Raw genomic sequence first — 21,627 nt, forward strand, 5'->3', positions numbered from 1 at the left:
TTTTGATCCTATCATAAATGGGATTGCTTTCATAATTTCTTTTTCAGAGCATTTGTAGTTAGTATATGGAAGTTCAACTGATTTTTGTTTGTTGATTTTTGTGTCCTGTAACTTTACTAAATTTGTTTATTATAGCTAACAGTTTTTGGTAGAATTGTCAGAAATATATCATACCAAAACTAATGGGATATAGCAAAAACAGTTCTTTTTTTTTTAAATTTTTTATTTTTTTTAAAGATTTTATTTATTTATTTGAGACAGAGAGAATGAGAGACAGAGAGCATGAGAGGGAGGAGGGTCAGAGGGAGAAGCAGACTCCCTGCCGAGCAGGGAGCCTGATGTGGGACTCGATCCCGGGACTCCAGGATCATGACCTGAGCCGAAGGCAGTCGCTTAACCAACTGAGCCACCCAGGCGCCCGCAAAAACAGTTCTTAGAGGGAAATTTATGGTGATAAGTGCCTATAATAAGAATAAAAAAAGACCTCAAATAAAGGAACCTAAGTTTATACTTCAAGGTAAAAGAAAAAAAACTAGAAAAAGAACAAACTAAGTTCATAGTTAGCAGAAGGAAGGAAATAATGAGATCAGAGCAGAACTAAGTGAAATAGAAACTAGAAGAACAACAGAAAAGATCACAAAATGAAGAGCTGTTTTTTTAAGGATAAAATTGATAAAGTCTTAGCTAGACTAACAAAAAAGAGAAGACTCAAAATTAGAAATAAAAGAGGAGATACTGCAGCTAATACTGCAGAAATACAAAGGCTCATAAGAGACTCTTGTAGACAGTTATATGCCAACAAATTGTGTAATCTGAAGAAATAAAGTCATAGAAACAAACAACCTACCAAGACTGATTAAGGAAGAAATAGAAAATCTGAATAGACTTGTAAATACTAAGGAGATGGAATTAGCAATCATAAATCTCCCAACAGCAACAACAACAAACGAGGACCTGATGGCTTTACTGGTGAATTCTACTAAACATCTAAAGAAGAATTAATACCAGTTCTTCTGAAACTCTTCCAAAAAATTGAAGAGGAAGTAATACTCCTAAAGTCATTTCATGAGGCCAACACTACCCTGATGTCAAAGCCAGATAAGGGCACTACAAGAAAAGAATATTACAGACCAATATCCCTAATAAATATAAATGCAAAAATCCTCAACACAATACTAGCAAACTGAATTGACCAGAACATTTGAAGGATCATACACCATGATTAAGTGGGATTTAAGCCTGGAATGCAAGGATGCTTCAATGTTTGCTAATCAATAAATGTAATACACCACATTAAGAGAATAAAGGATAAAAATTGTGTGAGCACCTTAATAGGTTCAGAAAAAGACTTAGACAAAATTCAACATCCGTTCATGATAAAAGTCTTGAGAAATTATGTATAGAAAGAATGTACCTCAACATAATAAAGGCCACATGTGACAAGCCCATAGGTAACATCATATTCAGTGGTGACAAGTTGAAAGCTTTTCCTCTAAGATCAAAAACAAGACAAGGATACCCCCTCTCACCACTTGTATTCCACATAGTACTGGAAGTCCTAGCCACAGCAGTCAGACAAAAACAAACAGACAAACAAAAAAACCCAATAAAAACAAAAAAACAATAAAAGGTATTCAAATTAAAGGTAAGAAGCAAAATTGTCTTTTTTTTTGGGGGGGGGCAGATGCATTGTCTTAGAATTTTCTACTAAAAGTGATGAAATTTTAGCTCACACATTTCCACTTACCCTTCTGTCTTTAAATGTTTGGATAGTTATTATGTTTACTTCCTCTATTGCTTACCTTTGACACTTTAAATAACAGTCTTACATCTCTGTTTTGTTGTAGCAAATTTACATTATTATCTCTTTACTCTGTACTTTGTAAGGTGCAGATATTCTTATTTCTCTTGTTTCTTTTACCACTTCCACTTCCCCTCAGTAGGTGAGCATTTGTCAATTGTATCAAGGTTGGAAAAATTTATATTCTCTTCTGTAACATTTATCTTGTGTTTTTTGGGTAAAATTGATTCTAAAAGCTGAAAATCAATTAACCATGCTTGCACTGTTAGGACATGCGGGAGAACCAAGTAGTATGCTAGAGAGCGAGTGGGAGAGAGAGAGCATGAGTGGGGGAGGCAGAGGGAGAAGCGGGCTCTCCAAGTAGGGAGCCCAATGCAGGGCTTGATCCCAGGATCCTGGGATCATGACCTGAGCCGAAGGCAGACACTTAATTGACTGAGCCACCCAGGCACCCCAGTTAACATACAGGTTTATATTGGTTCAGGTATACAATATAGTGACTCAGCAGTTCTGTACTTTACTCAGTGCTCATCGTGATAAGTGTACTCTTTCATCCCCATCACCTATTGCACCTATTTCACTCATCCTCACACCCACCTCCCATCTGGTAACTGTCAGTTCTCTATAGTTAAGAATCTGTTTCTTGGTTTGTCTGTCTGTCTCTCTCTTTTTTCCTTTGTTTGTTTTATGTATTAAATTCCACATATGAGTGATATCATGTGGGATTTGTCTTTCTCTGACTGACTTATTTCACCTAGTTAAACTTTCTCACTTCATCTGTTATTGCAAATGACAAAATTTTATTTTTTTATGGCTGAATAACATTCCATTGAATATGTATACCATATCTTCTTTATCCATTCATTCATCTTTCGATAGACTTGGGCCACTTCCATAATTTGACTATTTTAAATAAATAATGGTGCCATAAACAGAGGGAATCTTTCCTGATTAGCGTTCTATGGGCCCTTTCTGCTCCAGCTCAGGAAAAATTTTAATTTTCTCTGTTCTCCACAATACTTAAAATTATTAGTTGGAAGTTGGAGGTGTTGGATTGCTTCATCCTATGTGTTTTCCTTTATTTGTTTTCTTATTTTTGTTTTACATATTAAGATTGCTTCCCCACTTGGTCTTTGCTTATTCCATTTAATGTAGCATTTTATCATTCTCCCTCTGTATTACTGTTCTTCTCAGAAGCCTCTGAGGATCTAATTGTTTTTATTTTTTGTAGTTTTTCTCTTATTTTGTGTGAGTGATCTCCTTTTTCCAGATTTTTCATTTGCTTTTTTGTTTGTATTTTTCTTTCGCATAATTAGCTTTCTTCACAAATATTGTAGTTCTGGATTGTTGGTTCATTAGTTTCTTGGTGTCATGTATACACGATGGTGCTTATTGACTGTCAGTTTCCACATTAGAATGAGTACTCAGGGAACCAGTCTTTAGGCAAGGAATTCTTCAGAATGCCAAATGGGGATAGGTTTTATTCTGTGATGCCAGAGTATAATTTCCCCTCCCCCCATATTCTCCTTTGGACCCTCCTTTGGCTTCTTTAGAGGTTTGTTTTGTTTTGTTTTGTTTTGTTTTACATAGGAAATAGTAATAGTAGTTAGTAACAATTTTCCCATTCCCCCGTTTTGCCCCTGCCTCTCTTCCCTTTTTCATTCCTGCTTACTATTTCACCTAACTTCCCTTAGGAAGCCTTTGTGGACTTCTTTCTGGCAGGTCACCTCCTTACTCCCTGTTGTATTTTCTGGCACTTAGTTTGGGACTTTGCTTCCTTCATTGTTTCATTTGCAGTAAATGCGTTTCTTCCCGTCTTCCAAAAATTTATTAATATTTCATGTCTCCAAATGTTTTTATTGATATGGATATACATAGTTACAGTTGTTAACCCTTTTTTTTTTAAGGTTTTATTTATTTATTTGACAGAGGCACAGCGAGAGAGGGAACACAAGCAAGGGAAGTGGGAGAAGGAGAAGCAGGCTTCCCGCCGAGCAGGTGGCCCGATGCGGGGCTCGATCCCAGGACCCTGGGATCATGACCTGAGCCGAAGGCAGACGCTTAACGACTGAGCCACCCAGGCGCCCCAACAGTTGTTAACTCTTAAAAAAAAAGAGTATTTCAACAGAAAGGTGTATATATCATAGGAAGACAGCACGTTGCAGTTTTGTAGGTTAATGATTTATTTCTTCTGGTGTGTGTGTGTGTGTGTGTGTGTATGTGTATGGTCTTTTTGTTCATAAATGTCTTGGAACCCTGTGTACATGAATGGGGCTTGTTGAATGGTGGGTTCCCCTCCTTCCTCCAGGTTGGTTCAGATTAGGATCTGACAACATTGAGGTGTTGTAGATACTGAGAATATAGGCTGGCAAAAGGGGAAAGTCCCAGGCTGCAGATCCAGCTAGAAAGGTATTTTGAGAGGTCAGACAGTTAGCAAAAAGAACATTAGGAGGTAAAGTGGATAAAAATATGAACTCAGGAATTCTACTTTTAATCATATTCCCACTGTACCACTTACTAACTTCATGATGCTGGTCATGCAGTGTAATTTCTTTAAATTTTAGTTTCCTTTAAATTTAATTTCCTGTTGGTAAAAGTATGGATTCATAATAATACCTTACAGTTTTGAGAATTGATGAATTAATCTGTTTAAAGTACTTAGCATAGTAAGTGCTCAGCAAATATCAACTACAGAGATTGTACAAAAAAACCCGGCTTCTGTAGTAGAATGTCTAGATTCCTGAATGGGAATGATACTGTTTCCAGCTGAGTAATAGCTGCCCCTTTCAAGTGGGGTATTTGCTTTCTAGTTTGCTGTAGTCCCCAGTATTCCTTATTGTCTTCTTCTCTGCTTGGTTTACTCATACGTATTACCTGCCTTACTTGTTTGGGCATTTGGATTTGTGACTCCTGTCTATTGGTGTTAGGTATAGCTGAAAGAATATCTTCAATTTTCAGAACTGATTTTTCTTTGGTGCTAGGATGAATCACTGCAGAAGACAGAAATGCAGGCAGTAATAACAGAGTAAATTAGGCAAGGAAACTCCGTCTCATCCAGGAAATTCTTGGGAGCACTGGTAGCACACTGGTCGGCATATGTGAATAATGCTCACTGAGGTGTTTCAGGTGAATGAAGAGCCTGATGTTAGGAGTCTGGTGGTAAGTCTCTGGGAGGGCTCTAAGTAGGAATCATACACATAAAACCTGGAAATGCTTAGAGGTAGAAATAACTAATTTATTAATCTACAATATCTATTGACTGCCCTACATGCCCAGTAGTGTACTAGGTTCAGAGATCACAAAGTTACATATAAGAGTCGTTGTCATCAAATTTGACAGGAAATTCTAATACTGTGCATAATGTAAGAGTATCCTTAGAAATCTCCTCGTCTAATCCTATTTTATAATTATTAAAATAAGCATAGACATATTAATCGTTGCCCAAGTCTTTGCTACTAGTTGGTGTTCCAAGACTTCTTTTTTCTAATCCTCCGTAGGCAGGTAGCATCAAAGAGGCCTGGAAGCACATAGTGAGGGTCCCCAGACCTGGGAGAACTGTTACATTAGAGGGGGTACAAAGATTGGAACTTAGGTGTGAGAGAAGGTTATATTACCTTACATAAAACTCATTCTTAGAAAATTGGAGTTAGAGATTCTTTCTGGGGACTCGAAGAAGTAAGTGGCTATGTTGGAGAGGCCCACATGGCAATGAACTGTAGGCAGCTTCTAGGAACTATAGGCATCGTGTAGGACCTGAGGGTGGCCTCCATCCCAGAGCCAGCAGAAAGCAGGGGCCCTTACTTTTACGTGGCAAAAACGTGAGTTCTGCCCATAATCCGAAAGGGCTTGGAAGATTATTCTTCCCTACTTTAGCCTCTAAATGAGAATGCAGCCTAGCTGATACCTTGAATGAAGCTGTGAAGTCCTGAGCAAATGACTCAGTTGAGCTGTGCCCAGACTTCTGATCCACGGAAACTGTGAACTAATACGTGTGTATTGCTATTAGCTGTTAAGTTTTTGCTAATTTGTTACACAGCAATAGAAAGCTAGTACTTTTGTCGTGTCCAAGTATATTGTATTCTTTAGTATAGTGTTATAATGAATATAGCGCTTTACCATCTAATTTTGAAATACCTTGTCCACCCTGTCCTGTGATTTAAAAGCATGACAGTCATAGCAGTTTGTGGTGTGCTGTGCGGCAGTGGGAAGTGACAGGCGTGCCACAGGTGGCCTCTCACAACTACTCAACTCATGTAGCATGAAGCAGCCCTAAATATATGTAAATGAATTAACATGGCTTCATTCTTATAAAAATTTATGAACAATAAAATTTGAATTTCATCTAATTCTCATGTGTTACAAAATGCTATTATTCTTTTCATTTTTTCCCCCAACCAGGTAAAAATGGTTTGGGGGATAGTTTGCAGTGTACGAAACAAGCCACAGGCTGAATTTAGCCTGTAGGCTGGAATTTGTGGCTAGAGCGAGTAGCCAAACTTGGAGGCGGTACTAATAGTTAGATAGTTGCTGTAATTGGGAAGGTACTAGCGCTGTTTGAGATCCGTAATAAGAAAATATTTTAATAAAAAATCTAGTTTGTAAAAATATTTTGAAGACTAAAAAATCTATTATGGGTTTTTGAAGAGTTTCTTGAGTGTGGCGAACTGGATGGGCTAAAACAGAAAACAGCTTCATTTCTCACTAACTAGTATTATCATGTATCTAATTGGATTATTTCTACTTTCGCCACTCATAGATGATATCTTAGCTTCCATTGATTTCTTGTCACATATTTATAAGAATAAGTTCACTTTTGGCAATGGACTTATTTTCAGGTATTTAAAAAATACCCGTTCTGGTTTTGATGTTCAGTTTTAAGCTAATTCATTGCTTCTTTCAACCATTGTCTCCCCACCTCTCACTTTCAGACCTGGCTCTTGGCTCTGGAACTTCGTTTGGGGAAGGGATTTGGTTGCCTCCTGATTCTGTCCCCCATTTGTTATGCTGGCCCTTAATCCTCTACAGTTCAGATTGGGTAGAGGGATATCAAAGTGAAAGGGCAAAAGTCCTTTCATGTATGAAACACTTCCATATGCTGTTTCTTTCATGAAGCAATTTTGGTTCTTCAGAGGCTTAAGGACTTCTGTAAAACAAGCAAGCAAACCCATAAATATTGCTGTACACAAGTATGTGCATGCATTACAAAAAAACTCTGGAGCATACGCACCAAACTGAAAGTAATGGTTATTACTTTCAAGGCAAGTGGGATGGAGGACAAGGGGTGTGGTTATCCCAAGGGGTATTTTTACTTTATCTTTATTTTTTTTTTTTTAAAGATTTTATTTATTTATTTGAGAGAGAGCACATGAGAGGGGGGAGGGTCAGAGGGAGAAGCAGACTCCCTGCTGAGCAGGGAGCCCGATGCGGGACTGGATCCCGGGACTCCAGGACCATGACCTGAGCTGAAGGCAGTCGCTTAACCAACTGAGCCACCCAGGTGCCCCTTTACTTTATCTCTATTATTTGAATTCTTATTACATGTAGATTGTGTTTTGGGTATTTGATTAAATATAAACAAAAAGCTACATATTGAAAATAACATGAAAAATTGCAAAAGGAAAATTACTTCTAGAAGTAATAGAAAAAGTATAGAAGTATAGAAAGGCCCTTTAAGCTTCTAAATTAAAGTACTGATATGTTCATTAACTCTAAGAAAAGTAACATTTTCAGATAACTTTTATGTTAATGTTATAGGATGGAAAAAACACGAGCTTTCAGATATAGCATGAAGTTTTTTGGATGTGGGTTATTTCTAAAAGTCACATTTTGAAGTGTCGTTGACATATAATATGATGCATAGGTTTTAAGTATCATTTTATGATTTTGGGCAAATGTATACACCTGTGTAATCCTTTCCCAGTTAAGATGTAGAACATTTCCTTTCCCCAGAAAGTTTCCTCATGCTACTCTTCACTCAGATACCCCAACACCCTAGGCAACACTGATGTGATTTTCTATCACTGCAGCTTATTTTTGCTGACTCTAGAACTTCACGTAACTACAATCAGATAATATGTACTCATTTGTTCCTGACTTCTTTCACTCAAATATCTGAGAGATTTTATTAAAAAAAATTAAGTTCTTTTAATATATACAGAGCTATTGATATTTTGTTTCATCTTATAATTCCGTGTTGGATTTTTCAAAAAATTTGTCCATTTCCTTTTTTTTTTTTTTAAAGATTTTAATTAATTATTTTAGAGAGAGAGAGAACACAAGAGGTGGGGGGAGGGAGAAAGACAAACAGACTCTACACACTGAGTTTGGAGCCTGATGTGGGGCTGGATCTCATGACCCCAACATCATGACCTGAGCTGAAATCAAGTCAGTTGCTTACCCGCCTAAGCCACCCAGTTGCCCCAGGAAATTTGTCCATTTCATCTGAGTTATCAAATTATTGGCATAAAGTTGCTCATAATTGTCCTTTATCCTTTTAAAATTTCTAAGATCTTCAGTGATGTCCTTTCTTTCAGTATTGTTATTGGTTATTTGTATATTTTCTCTTTTATTTTTGATCATTTTTGCTAGGAGTTACCAGTTTTATTGTCCATTTTCAGAGAATGAATATTTTGGCTTTATTTACTTTCTCTATTGTTTATTTTCTACTTTATTGATTTTGTTCCCTGGATAATTTCTTTGGATTTCCTTTCAGGTTCATTGACACTTTATTCTGCTTTATACAATCTACTTTTTTTTTTTATTATTTGAGAGAGAGAGAAAGAGAGGGAGCACAAGAGGAGGGAGGGTCAGAGGGAGAAGCAGACTCCCTGCTGAGCAGGGAGCCCAATGTGGGACTCGATCCCAGGACTCTGGGACCATGATCTGAGCCGAAGGCAGTTGCTTAACCAACTGAACCACCCAGGCACCCTCCAATCTACTTTTAAGTGTATCCAGTGAAGCTTTTCCTTTCAGATATGAGTCTTTTTATTCTAGAGTTTCCGTTTTTTTGTATGATAGGTTGGCATTTATCTGCTGAGACTCCTGTTTTCACTCATTAAGACTATATTTTCATATAAGTCCATGGGATATTAATAATAGCTCTATTAAAGTACAAGTGATGTCTAATTTGCTCTTCTCTAACTTTTTAAGAAGAAAACCTAGATCATTACCTAAAAGTGTTTTTAAATGTAGGCATTTTAAAGCTTCTGATTTTATTCTAAGCATTGATCTAGATATAGCTTACAATTTTTAATGTTTCATTATTATTTTGTTAGTTTTTTTCTCATTTCTCATGTGATTTATTTTTCAACTCATTTATTTAAAAGTATATTTAGTTTTCAAATATTTGGGGATTTTCTAGATATCATAATTTTTGATTCCTTTTTAAATTCTATTTTGATCAGAGAATGTGCTCTGATATTTCAGTTATATAAGACTTAAATTATGACACAGCATATGATCTTTCTTGGTGAGCATTTAAAGGAAATATTCTGTAGTTTTTGGATGTTGTATTTTATAAATGTCAGTTTAAGTGCAGGGTACTGATGGTATTATTTTAGATCTTCTATATCAGTATACATCCTGCTATTTTTGCCTCCTTTTAAATTTTTTTAAAGATTTATTTATTTTAGAGAGAGAGAGCATGCAAGAGTAGGGGGAGGGGCAAAAGGGAGAGGGAGAGAAAATCTCAAGCAGACTCCCGCTGAGCGTGGAGCCTGATGTGGTGGGGCTTGATCTCATGACTCTGAGATCATGACCTGAGCCAAAATCCAGAGTCAGTCCCTCAACCACCTAAGCCACCTAGGCGCCCCTTGATATTTTTGTCTTCTATTTTATCATTTATTAAAACATTGTTAACATTTTCAACTTCGATGATCTTTTTTCCTTTAATTTTCTTAGTTTTAATTTTGTTAATTTTAGTTTTTTTAGTTTTTTATTTTGCTCATACGTATTTATGATTTTTATGTTTTTCAGTTTAACTGGTATTTTTGGCATTATGAAATGGACCTCTGTATCTTTGGAGATATTTCTTTGTTTTTCTCTTTACTTTGTATGATAATATTATAGCTTCTCAAGCTTTCTTACACTTGCAATTTGCATAGTGTATCTTTGTCTCTTCTTTTACTTTCAGTCTCTTTGTGTCTTTGTATTTGAAATTGTTTTTAGAGATGAATCTAGTTGGATGTTTCTTTTTTATATAGCCTGACAATTTTTCCCTTTTGAGAATATGGTCCATTTTCATAGTCCTTTGTGTGTTTTTGACTGTAGTGTCTTGCTCTGTTTTCTTTTTGTCTCATATGTCTTCTTTTTTGTTTTAATCAGATGTTGTTTATTGTTTTTATATTTTGTCTTAGCTGTTTAGTTATTCCTATTGCAGTTAATTTTTTGTATTTGGTCTAAGTATTAAAATATACATTCTTTACTTGTCACTGGCTACTTAATATTGAACCACATCATTACCCACAAATATAACAATCTTAAAATAATGCAGTTCCATATACTACCCCCCCATTTTTGTTGTCATATATTTTACTTCCATTTTTGTTATAAATGACAGTAAAAATTTATTTGTGCTTTAATCAGTAACTTATCTTTTAAGGAAATGAATACCCATGCATTTCTGATTTCCAGTGCTCTTGATTTCTTTTTGAAGTTTCACAGTTCCTCAATTTGTAGGTTAATGTTTTTCACTGAATTTGGGACAGTTTGAACCATTATTTATTTAAATATTTTTTTTCTGCTCCATTCTGTTTATTCAATTTAATAAGACTTTAACAGCTAGTTAGTAGTTTTAAAGTCCTGTTTTCTAATTCCACTATCAGGATCATCTTGGAGTTTTGTTTCTTTTGACAGCTTGGTTTCCTGGCTGTGGGTCACATTTCTGCTTATTTGCATGTCTGGTAATTTTTAATTGTATGCTAGATATTATAAGTTCAACATTGTTAAGAGTCTGGGTCTTTTGTCTTTTTAAGTATGTTGAGTTTTTTTATGGAATGGAGTGAGTTTAATTGATGCTTTTCTTAATCCTATCTAGGCTTGGTTTTAGGCTTTAGTTGAGCCCTGTAGGGTAGTCTTTACTTTAGAGAATGGTACTTACTCTTAAGACCTGGTCTTTGTGGTGTCTCAGCTGAATTCCTGCAATATTAATGAGTTCCTTCCACCATGACTACATATGAACTTAAAGCTCTCCCAGCACTGTGCAGCCTTTAGTATGTTCATTATTCATTTAACCCCATAGTAGCCTAGGTATTTCAGAATATTGCTACCCACACGTGTAGTCTAGCTTTCTGCCTACCACTGTCTACCCCCAGAACTGTACCACTGCCTTACCTTGTGTACCACATCCTGCAAATTTCACTTGTTTCAACAGTGACTGATCTGTGATCACTGTGTATGACCTGTGTTTCACCTCCCTGTACTGTCGTCAGAAAATTATCCCTCCCTAGAGAGCTTGGGTAAAGGTGGGACTCATCTTATGTGTTTGCTTTTTCTTGAAGATCACAGACCACAGTGCCTGTTATTCAATACCTGAAAACAGGTGCTTTATAAGTTTTATTTAGTTGTGTAGTTATTTACAGCAGGATGGGAATTTCAGTATCAGTTAGTCTATTATATTTGGAAACAGAATAAGGAGTATATGTAGAACTCATTCAGTTTTACAAATACCAAACAGAGGCTTACAGTTTTATCTGCAAAGTATGAGTATGGCAGAAATAATATGAAACACCTTAAGCACATTGGGTATTAGGACTAATTGCCTATTTGGGGAATTGCTGGGAATTAATCAGAAAATACTATTTGTGGGGCGCCTGGGTGGCTCAGTCGTTAAGTGTCTGCCTTCAGCTCAGGTCATGATCCCAGGGTCCTGGGATTGAGCCCCGCATCAGGCTCCCTGCTCTGCAGAAAGCCTGCTTCTCCCTCCCCCACTCCCTCTGCTTGTGTTCCCTCTGTCGCTGTGTCTCTCTTTGTCAAATAAATAAATAAAATCTTAAAAAAAAAAAAAAGAAAATACTATTTGTTTCAACTCTTGTTGTGATTGCATTATATAATCAGTTTCAGAAATAGGAATAAGAAGTCCTTAATATTGATCCTGGTTTCTTTATTAGTGACTATGTTTTGAAGTCATTTCTTTAATTGCAAAGAATAGGAATCCACTCAAATTGATCAAACAAAAATAGGAGAATTGCTTAAGCTTGCAAAATTGAGGTATGTTAGATGAGTGAATTTCCTAGAGAAGATGAATGGGGAAGACTCCTCCAAATGCCTTTTTTTGAGCTTTAGTGTTTTCATGTATATATTAGAAAATATAAAAGCAGATCTTCTCCACCTCATAAGGTGGGTGCCAGTATTTCTTAACCTTGTGAAATCACGTTTTTTTAAAGGCCTAGTTCAAATGTTATATAAGAATTGTTTCCCGTGACGGGTGGCAAGAATGTTCTTTGCATTACCACTTTTGAAGTCCATTTCCATGTATTGTTATAAATAATATTTATTAATAAATAGTATTTGAATTATTTCTTAACTTTTTTTAAGAATTTTATTTATTTATTAGAGAGATAGAGAGTGAGAGCATGAGCGGGGCGGGGAGGGGCAGAGGGAGAGGGAGAAGCAGGCTCCTCACTGAGCAGGGAGCCCAACGCGGGGCTTGATCCCAGGACCCTGGGATCATGACCTGAGCCGAAGGCAGACCCTTAACAACTGAGCAACCCAGGCTCCCTGAATGAATGAAGTTTTGAATGAATGAAGTTCAAATGAGAATGTATATTTGAAAAGATTTTGAAAATTTGTATGTATGTGTGTATGGACATATGGAAGACATTTTTATTAAAATCTTTTACTAATTTGCAAAATGTATTCTCTTTCTGCTTTTAAGTGGAAAATCTTATATTGACTTACTGGTAAAAACTGAAATGGCTTTAAGTTGTAGGGTCTAGGTTAGTGAATGTATATTGGCTTATGAAATAGCACATTTTTGATATATTTTTAGTTTTCAATAAATTTCCTTTGTTTTTGTTATCTCTTTGTTATTAAAGTATAGGAAAGAGACTAATGGTTACTTTAAGTCTACTGTGGTTTGATTTAAGTGGGAATCAAATAACAATAATCCATTGCTTGAACTTATGTTATTAATATCCCCAAAATATGTTTTTTAATTCTTTAAGTTGACTAATTTTCTCTTCTAATATTCTAGCTCTCTATCAATATCAGCTTACATCATTGAAAAGATAATTTTGAAGATATGTTTTGCTGAAAAGACAACTGAGAAAAATTTTACGAATGGGATGAACACGCTCCAGTTAACTGACTACCTACTGCAATTTGAATGTTAACAATTACCCACCTGGTACAGTTAACCTAGTGATGTACCTATTCTCACAATACCCTATTTCATTGTGCTTGTCTTGATTAAAGAATTCAAAGTGGAGTACCGCAAACTTGATATGGATAATAAAAAGAAAGACAAGGATAAATCAGATGATAGAATGGCACGACCTAGTGGTCGGTCGGGACACAACACTCGAGGAACTGGGTCTTCATCCTCTGGAGTTTTAATGGTTGGACCTAACTTTAGAGTTGGAAAAAAAATTGGATGTGGCAATTTTGGAGAATTACGATTAGGTAAGACTATTTTGTTTATTATGTTGGAAGCATTTTTTTAAAACTGAAAGTACTTTCTAATGAAAATGATATAGTTATTGTTTAGTTGTTTAATTGTGATAATTTAAAAGAATATAAATGATGGAAATTTCTTTCGTACTTGTATTTTCTTTTTTTTTTCGTACTTGTATTTTCATTTGTAAGGAGTTCCTAGTATATGAATGTCTGTTTACTTGAGATCATCCATCTGGAATATGAGAAAAAAGAAAGTAAATTGAAAAGCCCCAACAAGCTGAAAAAAAAAAAAAAAAGGACCCATAAGGAGCCATTTGCAGTGTATTATTTAAGAATGATATTTAGGTTGCTACTTTTTCAGATTTGAAAACATTAGTAGTAACTGACTACTTTAGGAGGGTGTGTATGGCTTAAAGTCAAGGTAATATACTGAAACTGTGTAAAAATCAGTGAAATTGGGGAGCCTGGGTGGTGTAATCAGTTAAGCATCCAACTCTTGGTTTCTGCTCAGGTTGTGATGTCAGGGTTGTGAGATCGAGCCCTCGCATTGGGCTCTGCATCCATTGAGGAGTCTGCTTAAGACTCCTTTACTCTCCTGCTGCCCCTCCCCCCTTCTCTCTCTCTCAAATAAATAAACCTAAAAAAAAAAAAAATCAGTGAAATTTACATTGTAATTCCATCACCACCCCCTCCCCAACCAAGTACCTCCAGGGTGGGGCTCTGAAATCTATATTCTTTTTTTTTTTTCCTTTGGAGACCCAGTGGGAGTGGTAGGGGTAGAGGCAGAGGGAGCGGGAGAGAGAGAATCTTAAGCAGGTTCCATGCCCTGCTTGAAGCCCTAGGTGGGTCTCAATCACACGACCCTGAGATCATGACCTATAATGAAATCAGTGTCTGACGCTTAACTCACTAAGCTACCCAGGCGCCCCAAGAAACCTATATTCTTACCAAGGGTGACACAGAGTACTGATTCAGTTTATTTTTGTAATCAGACTGCTTTGGTAAACATTGGTCTAATTAAACCTCCTAACTCTACATTTAAGGCAATTGAAACTCAGTGAGGGAAGGTTGCCTGCCAGATGTCACACAGCAATTTAATGACAGACTCAGGACCAAAATCTAGGCTTTTAACTGCTAGTACAGTAGAGATATGGCTATCTTGAATGAAGAGAAATAACACGGCAGTATGGTTATATGGACGTCAGTACTGAGGTTCCTTGAGGGGTCTGGTCAATGGACCACCAAGAATGGAAACTTGCTATGTAAAAAGGAAAATTTAGCTTTACAATTTTCCTTAGATATAACCCCACTTATTAGAAGTAAATCCAATTGTATGTTTATCTACTTAATTACTTCTCCTTTTCATCTTGTAAAACATCCTAATTTGTAGTTAGTCCTTCATTTTAATACTATTTTGTGTTGTTATTGTGCATTAAATCTTTTCATGAAGCAAACCAATAAAAGGCAGTGACATACTTTGTAAAGAACTGTGATTGATGTGTCTGGCAGACTCTTGCATTTTAGTAGGGACTCACATATTTGAAAGGGTGAATGTTTTACACTTTATTTCCTGAAGGATATTGAGTTGGATATTTTGAAATTCTTAAACTGTTTCTGATTTTGGAATTGGAAAACGAGGTTATTTACTTGTGTAACTTTGAGCACCCTTCATCCATCCAAAATGTACTGCATGTCTGTCATATAGGAGGCATGATTTAGCACTGATAATACTGGAAAAATTTAAAAATTGTCCCCGCTATTATGGAAAATACAAGTCAAGTAACTTGGGGCCTCAATTCCCACTTTAAAATGGAATTATTTCTACTTCCAGTTTATTGTGGAGATGAAATTTAGATGATGATGTAAAAGGACCAGCACTGTACCTGCATATTTTAGGAAAACAGTGATTGTTCTGCTTCCTTAAAAGATGATATTAAGATATTTGTTCTGTTTTAAAATTAAATTGATGGCATGTTGTATGTACTTTTATTTAAATTTATATGTATAAATTAGCTCTACAGGTATATATTGTTTCATATGTATGTATTTGTATTCTTCCTATCTCTGTGGATATGACTATATTGGCCTTTTTTATTTAAAAGTGGTTTCATGTAATTTATTTCAAAATAACTACATACATATTTGTTTGCAAATACATTTATGTGTATATATACCTCCGTGTGTGTGTGTGTGTGTGTGTGCACACACAAAGCTATTCTAGCTGACCCTTTTCACCGGGACAATATGAGAAGCTATGTGTACCATATAGTGAAACTGTATATGCTACATATAGTGAAAAAGCAGTAAAATACCCCTTTCTTTTGCAGTCTATGAATAATCAGGAATAGGAATAAAATGATTTATTAGTCTGTCCATCCATCCCTCCATCTATCCATCCATCCATCCATCCATTTATCATCCACCTGGCTGTGTATCTGTATCTAATCTGTCTATGGTTATTTATTGTATATTTGTATATATTTATTTAAATGTATGATCTGTACTCTGTGTATTTGTGTTTTATGTGTATTTATAATATATATAACATCTATACTTATATAGCTAATTTAGTCATTTTATTCCTTTTTATTGATAGGATACTAAAGAAAGCAGCATTTTACTCCTTTTTTAAAGGCCCCAGATAATGTCTCTGTATAAAAAAAATTGTTCAAAGCATCATTCTTTATATAGCTGTGTAAACATGCTAATGTTAAAAGCTGGTTTGGATTCTAAAAGTGCTTGCTTTAAAACAACATTAATAGGCACATCTTGAATATTTGATTCCTGGCCCTGAAATTTTTGTGATTAGTATTGGGTGAGAAAGAATATAAGGTATACATGTTATAGGGAGGTAACTTTCAGCAAAGGTGCTGTTGGCATTTTGGGCTGGATGTTCTTTTTTTTTGTAGAGGACTGTTCCAAATACTTCATGTTGTTTAGAACTTCCTTCTCCTTGGGCACTAAATAAAAGTTGTACCTCCACATACAACCCCAAATACCTTTCCCCTGCTGTTTTCAAATGCCCCAGGTATTATGCTCCATTGAAACTGCTCTTACAGGTAATTATTAAGAAAAAAAAAAGTTTGACATAAAGCTGGCCAAATGCTTTGAGATTTAAAAAAAAATAGGTAAACATTTTAAATAACGTAAATTACATTTACATAATTGATAATACATTTTTATTTGTTTTTTTATTGTAAAATAATTAATGTATTTTGGTTTTATTTTATCTTTATATGTATTGGTGATAAGACTTGCCTTCTTCCTATTTGTAGATCTGTGTCTAGCTTAGACAGTCAACCGAAACCCCTAGAAATATTGATAGGCACTGAATGAGAACAAACAAAGCTAGCTAAAATACGGTGTTTTATTGTATATATTTTTTCATTTTTCTTCTATTATGTTTTGACATCTTAAAAAAATCTTTTTGCCTGGGGAGAGACTACTCCTGCTGGGTCTAGCCAATTCTTTGAGATAGCAAAGGACTCAGTTGGGAGCATGCCTTTGTTCTGCAGAGTAACCAGTCCAGAGCTATACCGCCTCTGTCTGGCCTGTATATTCTAGGAGGCAGTCTTCTTCATTAATCATCCCATGGCTAGGTACAAGACGAGAGACCGCCTGTATAGCCCAAAGACCCTGGAATTATTTGCCACCAGAATTATTCAAACTAGCTAATCCTGAACTGTTGATCCTGCCCTGCCTTGGCTTTCTGCAGAAACTCCAATAAAGGCTTTGGCCTAAGCTCCCTTTCCTTTGTTTCTGTCTCCCACCACTTGACCAAAACATGATACTTCTCCTGTGACTCCCTGTCTAGGACCTGAGGGGATAATAAACTTTGTTTTACTGAGCCTCTTCTTCTTCTTTTTTTTTTTTTAAGATTTTCTTTATTTATTTGACAGAGACACAGCGAGAGAGGGAACACAAGCAGGGGGAGTGGGATAGGGAGACGCACGCTTCCCGCAGAGCAGGGAGCCCGATGTGGGACTTGATCCCAGGACCCAGAGATCATGACCTGAGCCGAAGGCAGATGCTTAACGACTGAGCCACCCAGGCGCCCCTCATGAGCCTCTTCTATGTCCCCTCTCGTGGCTACCCCTGAATGACCATCACATAAAAGAACACAGAACAAGGGTGTTATAGATAGCTTTATGAGACACTGTATCTGAAATAAGTTATTGTAACTTTTGACATAATGAAGTATACCACAGGAGTTTCAATAACTTTTCTTATTTTTATTTCTTTTCTTCTATATAGTTCATAATTCTTCTTGTTTGATTGCTTTTAAGAATTGTTTTATTGAAAATTCTGCAGGCCTTACGATATATATCAAATAAATATGCAGATTTGAGTGCATCCATCATTTTTATGCTTATTGATTTTCTACTGCTACTAACTGAAGCGTATCATGGAACTTAACTGAAAAATGTAATAATAAGGAACAGATTGTGATGCTCTAACAAAGAGGTCCTAGAATATAGTGGTATTAAGCAAAATAGGTTTTTGTTGTTTTTTGTTTTTTTCACGTAACACAAACCAGAGGGATAGCACTCGGGCTGTCAGGGCAATTCTGTATCCTCAGTATATGGCTTCAGTCTCTGTGTATGAGATTGCTCCTTTGGTTGCTGTCTCCCAGCCAGCCAGCCAGCCAGCAAGAAGAAGAAAACGGGCCAGGAGAGCACACATTCATTTTTGGAAGTGAGGAGGGACAAACCTTTGCTCATATCTGGAACTTAATCACCTGGCTGCACCAAGCTGAAAGAGAGGCTGGAAATGTAGTCTGTAGCTGGACAGCCACTTTAAAACTGAGTCATTCTATTATTATAGAATGGAAGGCTTGGATATTGGCGGGCAACTAAGTTCGTTCTGTAAACATATACATACTTTCTGTAGAACATAGTTTTTTATAATAATTATCACCCAGATACCACCAAATTGGTAAAACCATCTTCTCAAGTTCAGTACAGCACAAAGTTCTACCCGGAATGTCCTTTGAAATTGGATTAAAACATCAGTTAATTGGAACCGGTCTGCTTGGAGCCTTGTCTTAACTGGATTCCCTCTACACATACACTCCCTCCCTCTCATTCATATTATACACACAAAGACATACTTTGCACATCATTTGTTCATGCATGAAACAAACAATGATTAAAAGCCAAGTGTGTGAGGCTCTGCCTATATTAGGTAACACAAATGCATTGGTAGTATTGTTCCATCATTGTCATGTTTAAAAATATAATCCTCAGAGTTCAACACAAATACTTAATGTTCAAAAAAAGACGATGCTTTAAGGATTTAGTGCTTTCTGCTCTGACCTAAAAGTAGACATTTTATTGTATAAATGCCGGGAAAAACAGTACTTGTAGAAGAATTTGGTATATTTTGGTTCTGTGGATTTTGTATTTAACCTCACTTCTTGTCCTGTGGATAATTTTTCCTTGTGTACCTGTGACTAAGCATCATATGCATGGTTGTGAAAAGATGATAATGTCTTGAGGAAATACAAATTCTGTCTTCGAACTCAAAACAGAATTATTCCTTTGTGAGACACCAGTTCCTCAAGATGAATTTCCTCACTGTATCATTAAATGATTCACTCAGTGCTTACTCGAGGAAGCCTACAATTTCATACATACTGTATTCTTAAAAAATTGCCACCAACATCTAAATGTTGAACAAATTGACTAAAAATATACGTTTTCTGTTTTTTTTTTTTTAATATTTATGGGATCAGCGAACACGTGAATGTACAGTCCTCTTGAGTTCCATCCCTGTGCCAGCTCTCATGGGTTAGGAGCCTTATGCTATATAGCATTGGTACAAATCCTTGTTTTTTTAAATCTTTTTTTTTATTCATTTTTATAAAATAAGGACAAAATTCAGAAGAGTATTATCGTATTTGTATGAACAAACACTGCTGTGTGTATCTGACACTGAAATTTTGCCTAGTTTTACTGCCATTCATTAGCTACTGTAGAAAAGGAAGTTAGGGGTATTATGGTAGAAAATCACATGTGTGAAAATTGATGATTGCCTATTCTGTGTTCAGTACTTATGTGAACAGGGCCAGTTACCATCACAATAAAAAAAAACAGCTATCATTTTTTCTGTTTTTCTCATTATAAAAATAATACATGCTTATTGAAACAATGCTGGAAATTCAGAAATCACATTCTGTTTTTATTCTTTTTACTGTACTTGTGAAGAAACACGTTAATATATGTATCAGATATTAAATCTTTATTTTGGTTTGTTATTTACCTGTTGTTTGTATATGGTAAATTGTTTTCAACATACAGAGGTTTAACATATTTTATGCTTACCAGTCTGTATAAAATCTTCTTAATGTTTTCCACTTTTTTAAAATGCTCAGAAAGGCTCCTATATGTTGGGTGATTTTTTTTTTTATGATCTATATCTACATTTTAAAATATTCAGAATTTAATTTGGTTTTAAGGTAAGATGTTAATAACCCTTGTTCCCCTCAAAGTAGTTAACTAGTTTTCAGATTCAAATGTTGAATAAAGTTTCTTTCTTTGTTTCATTTTTAATATATTCCAGATTTTTTCTGTGTTAATATATTTACTAGATTACATATGAGCTCTAATGAGATTACATCTCATAATAATGAAGGATTTAAAATGAGGTGGTGGGCGCCTGGGTGGCTCAGTTGGTTAAGCGACTGCCTTCGGCTCAGGTCATGATCCTGGAGTCCCTGGATCGAGTCCCACATCGGGCTCCGTGCTCAGCAGGGAGTCTGCTTCTCCCTCTGACCCTCCCGACCCTTCCCCCCCTCATGTGCTCTCTCTCTCAGTCTCTCTCTCTCAAATAAATAAATAAAATCTTAAAAAAAAATAAAAAAATAAAATGAGGTGGTGACTGGGAAAGGAATTTTGTATTCCTCTTTATATAGGAGTTCTGGTTTTGAGCTTTATTTTAGCATGTGTTTGACTATTGATTTACTTTCTGAGTTGTGTGCTGTATTCCAGCAAAATAATAATCTTTCCATTTTTGTAAGTGGGCTAATGTATTTATTAGTATTACCTTCTACTCTGAATCTGGGTGAAATGCTAAATACATCATTGAGTTGATAAATTTAAGATTTCCTTGTCATTGAGGTTTTTGCTATATAGTTGGAAGCAAAGACTTTTGCTTTATTTAAAGATTTATTAGAGAGAGCAAGAGAGAGCACGCATGTGCATGCACAGGAGGAGGTGCAGAGGATGAGGGAGAGGGAGAATCTCAAGGAGACTCCCCACTGAGCGAGGAGCCCAAGGCAGGGCAAGATCATAGGACCCTCAAGAGTTGGATGCTTAACCGACTAAGCCACCCTGGTGCCCCCCGCCTTTTGCTTTATTTAAATATATTATGTGCTTTTTTTTTTTTCCACCCAGAGTAGAGTTTTACATAATATATCTTTAAAAATTAATTATTGGTAGAATCTGACATTTTTTCTTTCTTTCTCAAGGGAAAAATTTATATACAAATGAATATGTGGCAATTAAACTGGTAAGTTCATGTTTCTAATTTTCCTGTTTTGTCTTTGATGATTAGCTTATAATTTGAGTGTTTACTGGGAAAATGATATGCATAACTGGGTTTTTTGTTGTTAAGCTGCGAGCATCAGCACGCCCCTCAAGTATGTGAATGTGTAGATGTCTTTCTGTGCCACGAAAACTCAATCCCTTTACTTTGATAGCATTATAGAATTTCATTTTCGAGTTTTGGCACAATTTTTCATTTACAGAAGCTGGCACATTGGCATTTTTAACTATAGAAAAACTAGAAAGCAAAATTTCTCTTAATGATTCAAGCATTTGTACAAAAATGTCCTTAGTATGCAGGATTACATTCTTTGAAAATCTATTTCCAGGTAGCTTCCAAAATCTCTTTTTCTACTGGTCTTTTTTATATGGTAATAACTGGCTCTTGTTTGGCCTTCAGGGAATCAGAGATTATTGCTGTGAGTGGAGGGTAGCAGAGAAAGCAAACGCCCGTGGGACCTGTCTGTAGTCCTAACTGTGCCAACTATGGCAGCTGTAAGGCAGCTCTTCTCTGGAGGAGTTGGGATCTGGGAATTTTTATGAGACCTAACTTTCTTCAGGCACAACTTTTCTTTCTGGCTGGCCAGCCAGGTTTCCCTGAGGTTAAGCACGGCTTGGTTTTTCCAGTCCCCTTGCCATTGTCAGTCTTGCTTCTGCCAAAATAACCAC

At 36.0% G+C, this 21,627-nt stretch overlaps 1 protein-coding gene across 11 annotated transcripts in view; it reads left to right on the top strand.

Annotated features, from left to right (window-relative positions):
• The window catches only part of CSNK1G3 (casein kinase 1 gamma 3), a 109,352-nt gene that overhangs the window by 23,109 nt on the left and 64,616 nt on the right, over positions 1-21,627 (top strand). For 10 of the 11 annotated variants that reach the window (XM_035014004.1, XM_035014008.1, XM_035014006.1 and 7 more), the window contains exons 2-3: positions 12,993-13,420; positions 20,883-20,923. In XM_035014004.1, coding sequence (XP_034869895.1) covers positions 13,243-13,420; positions 20,883-20,923 — 219 coding nt within the window. In that variant the 5' untranslated portion in view covers positions 12,993-13,242. Of the gene's footprint in view, positions 1-3,876; positions 3,971-12,992; positions 13,421-20,882; positions 20,924-21,627 lie in introns of those variants that run through there. The other variant, XM_035014003.1, reaches the window with a different exon arrangement.

This window comes from Mirounga leonina, unplaced genomic scaffold (assembly GCF_011800145.1).
Source record: "Mirounga leonina isolate KUSES-001 unplaced genomic scaffold, KU_Mleo_1.0 Mir_168, whole genome shotgun sequence".
In the NCBI taxonomy this organism is placed as follows: Eukaryota; Metazoa; Chordata; class Mammalia; order Carnivora; family Phocidae; genus Mirounga; species Mirounga leonina.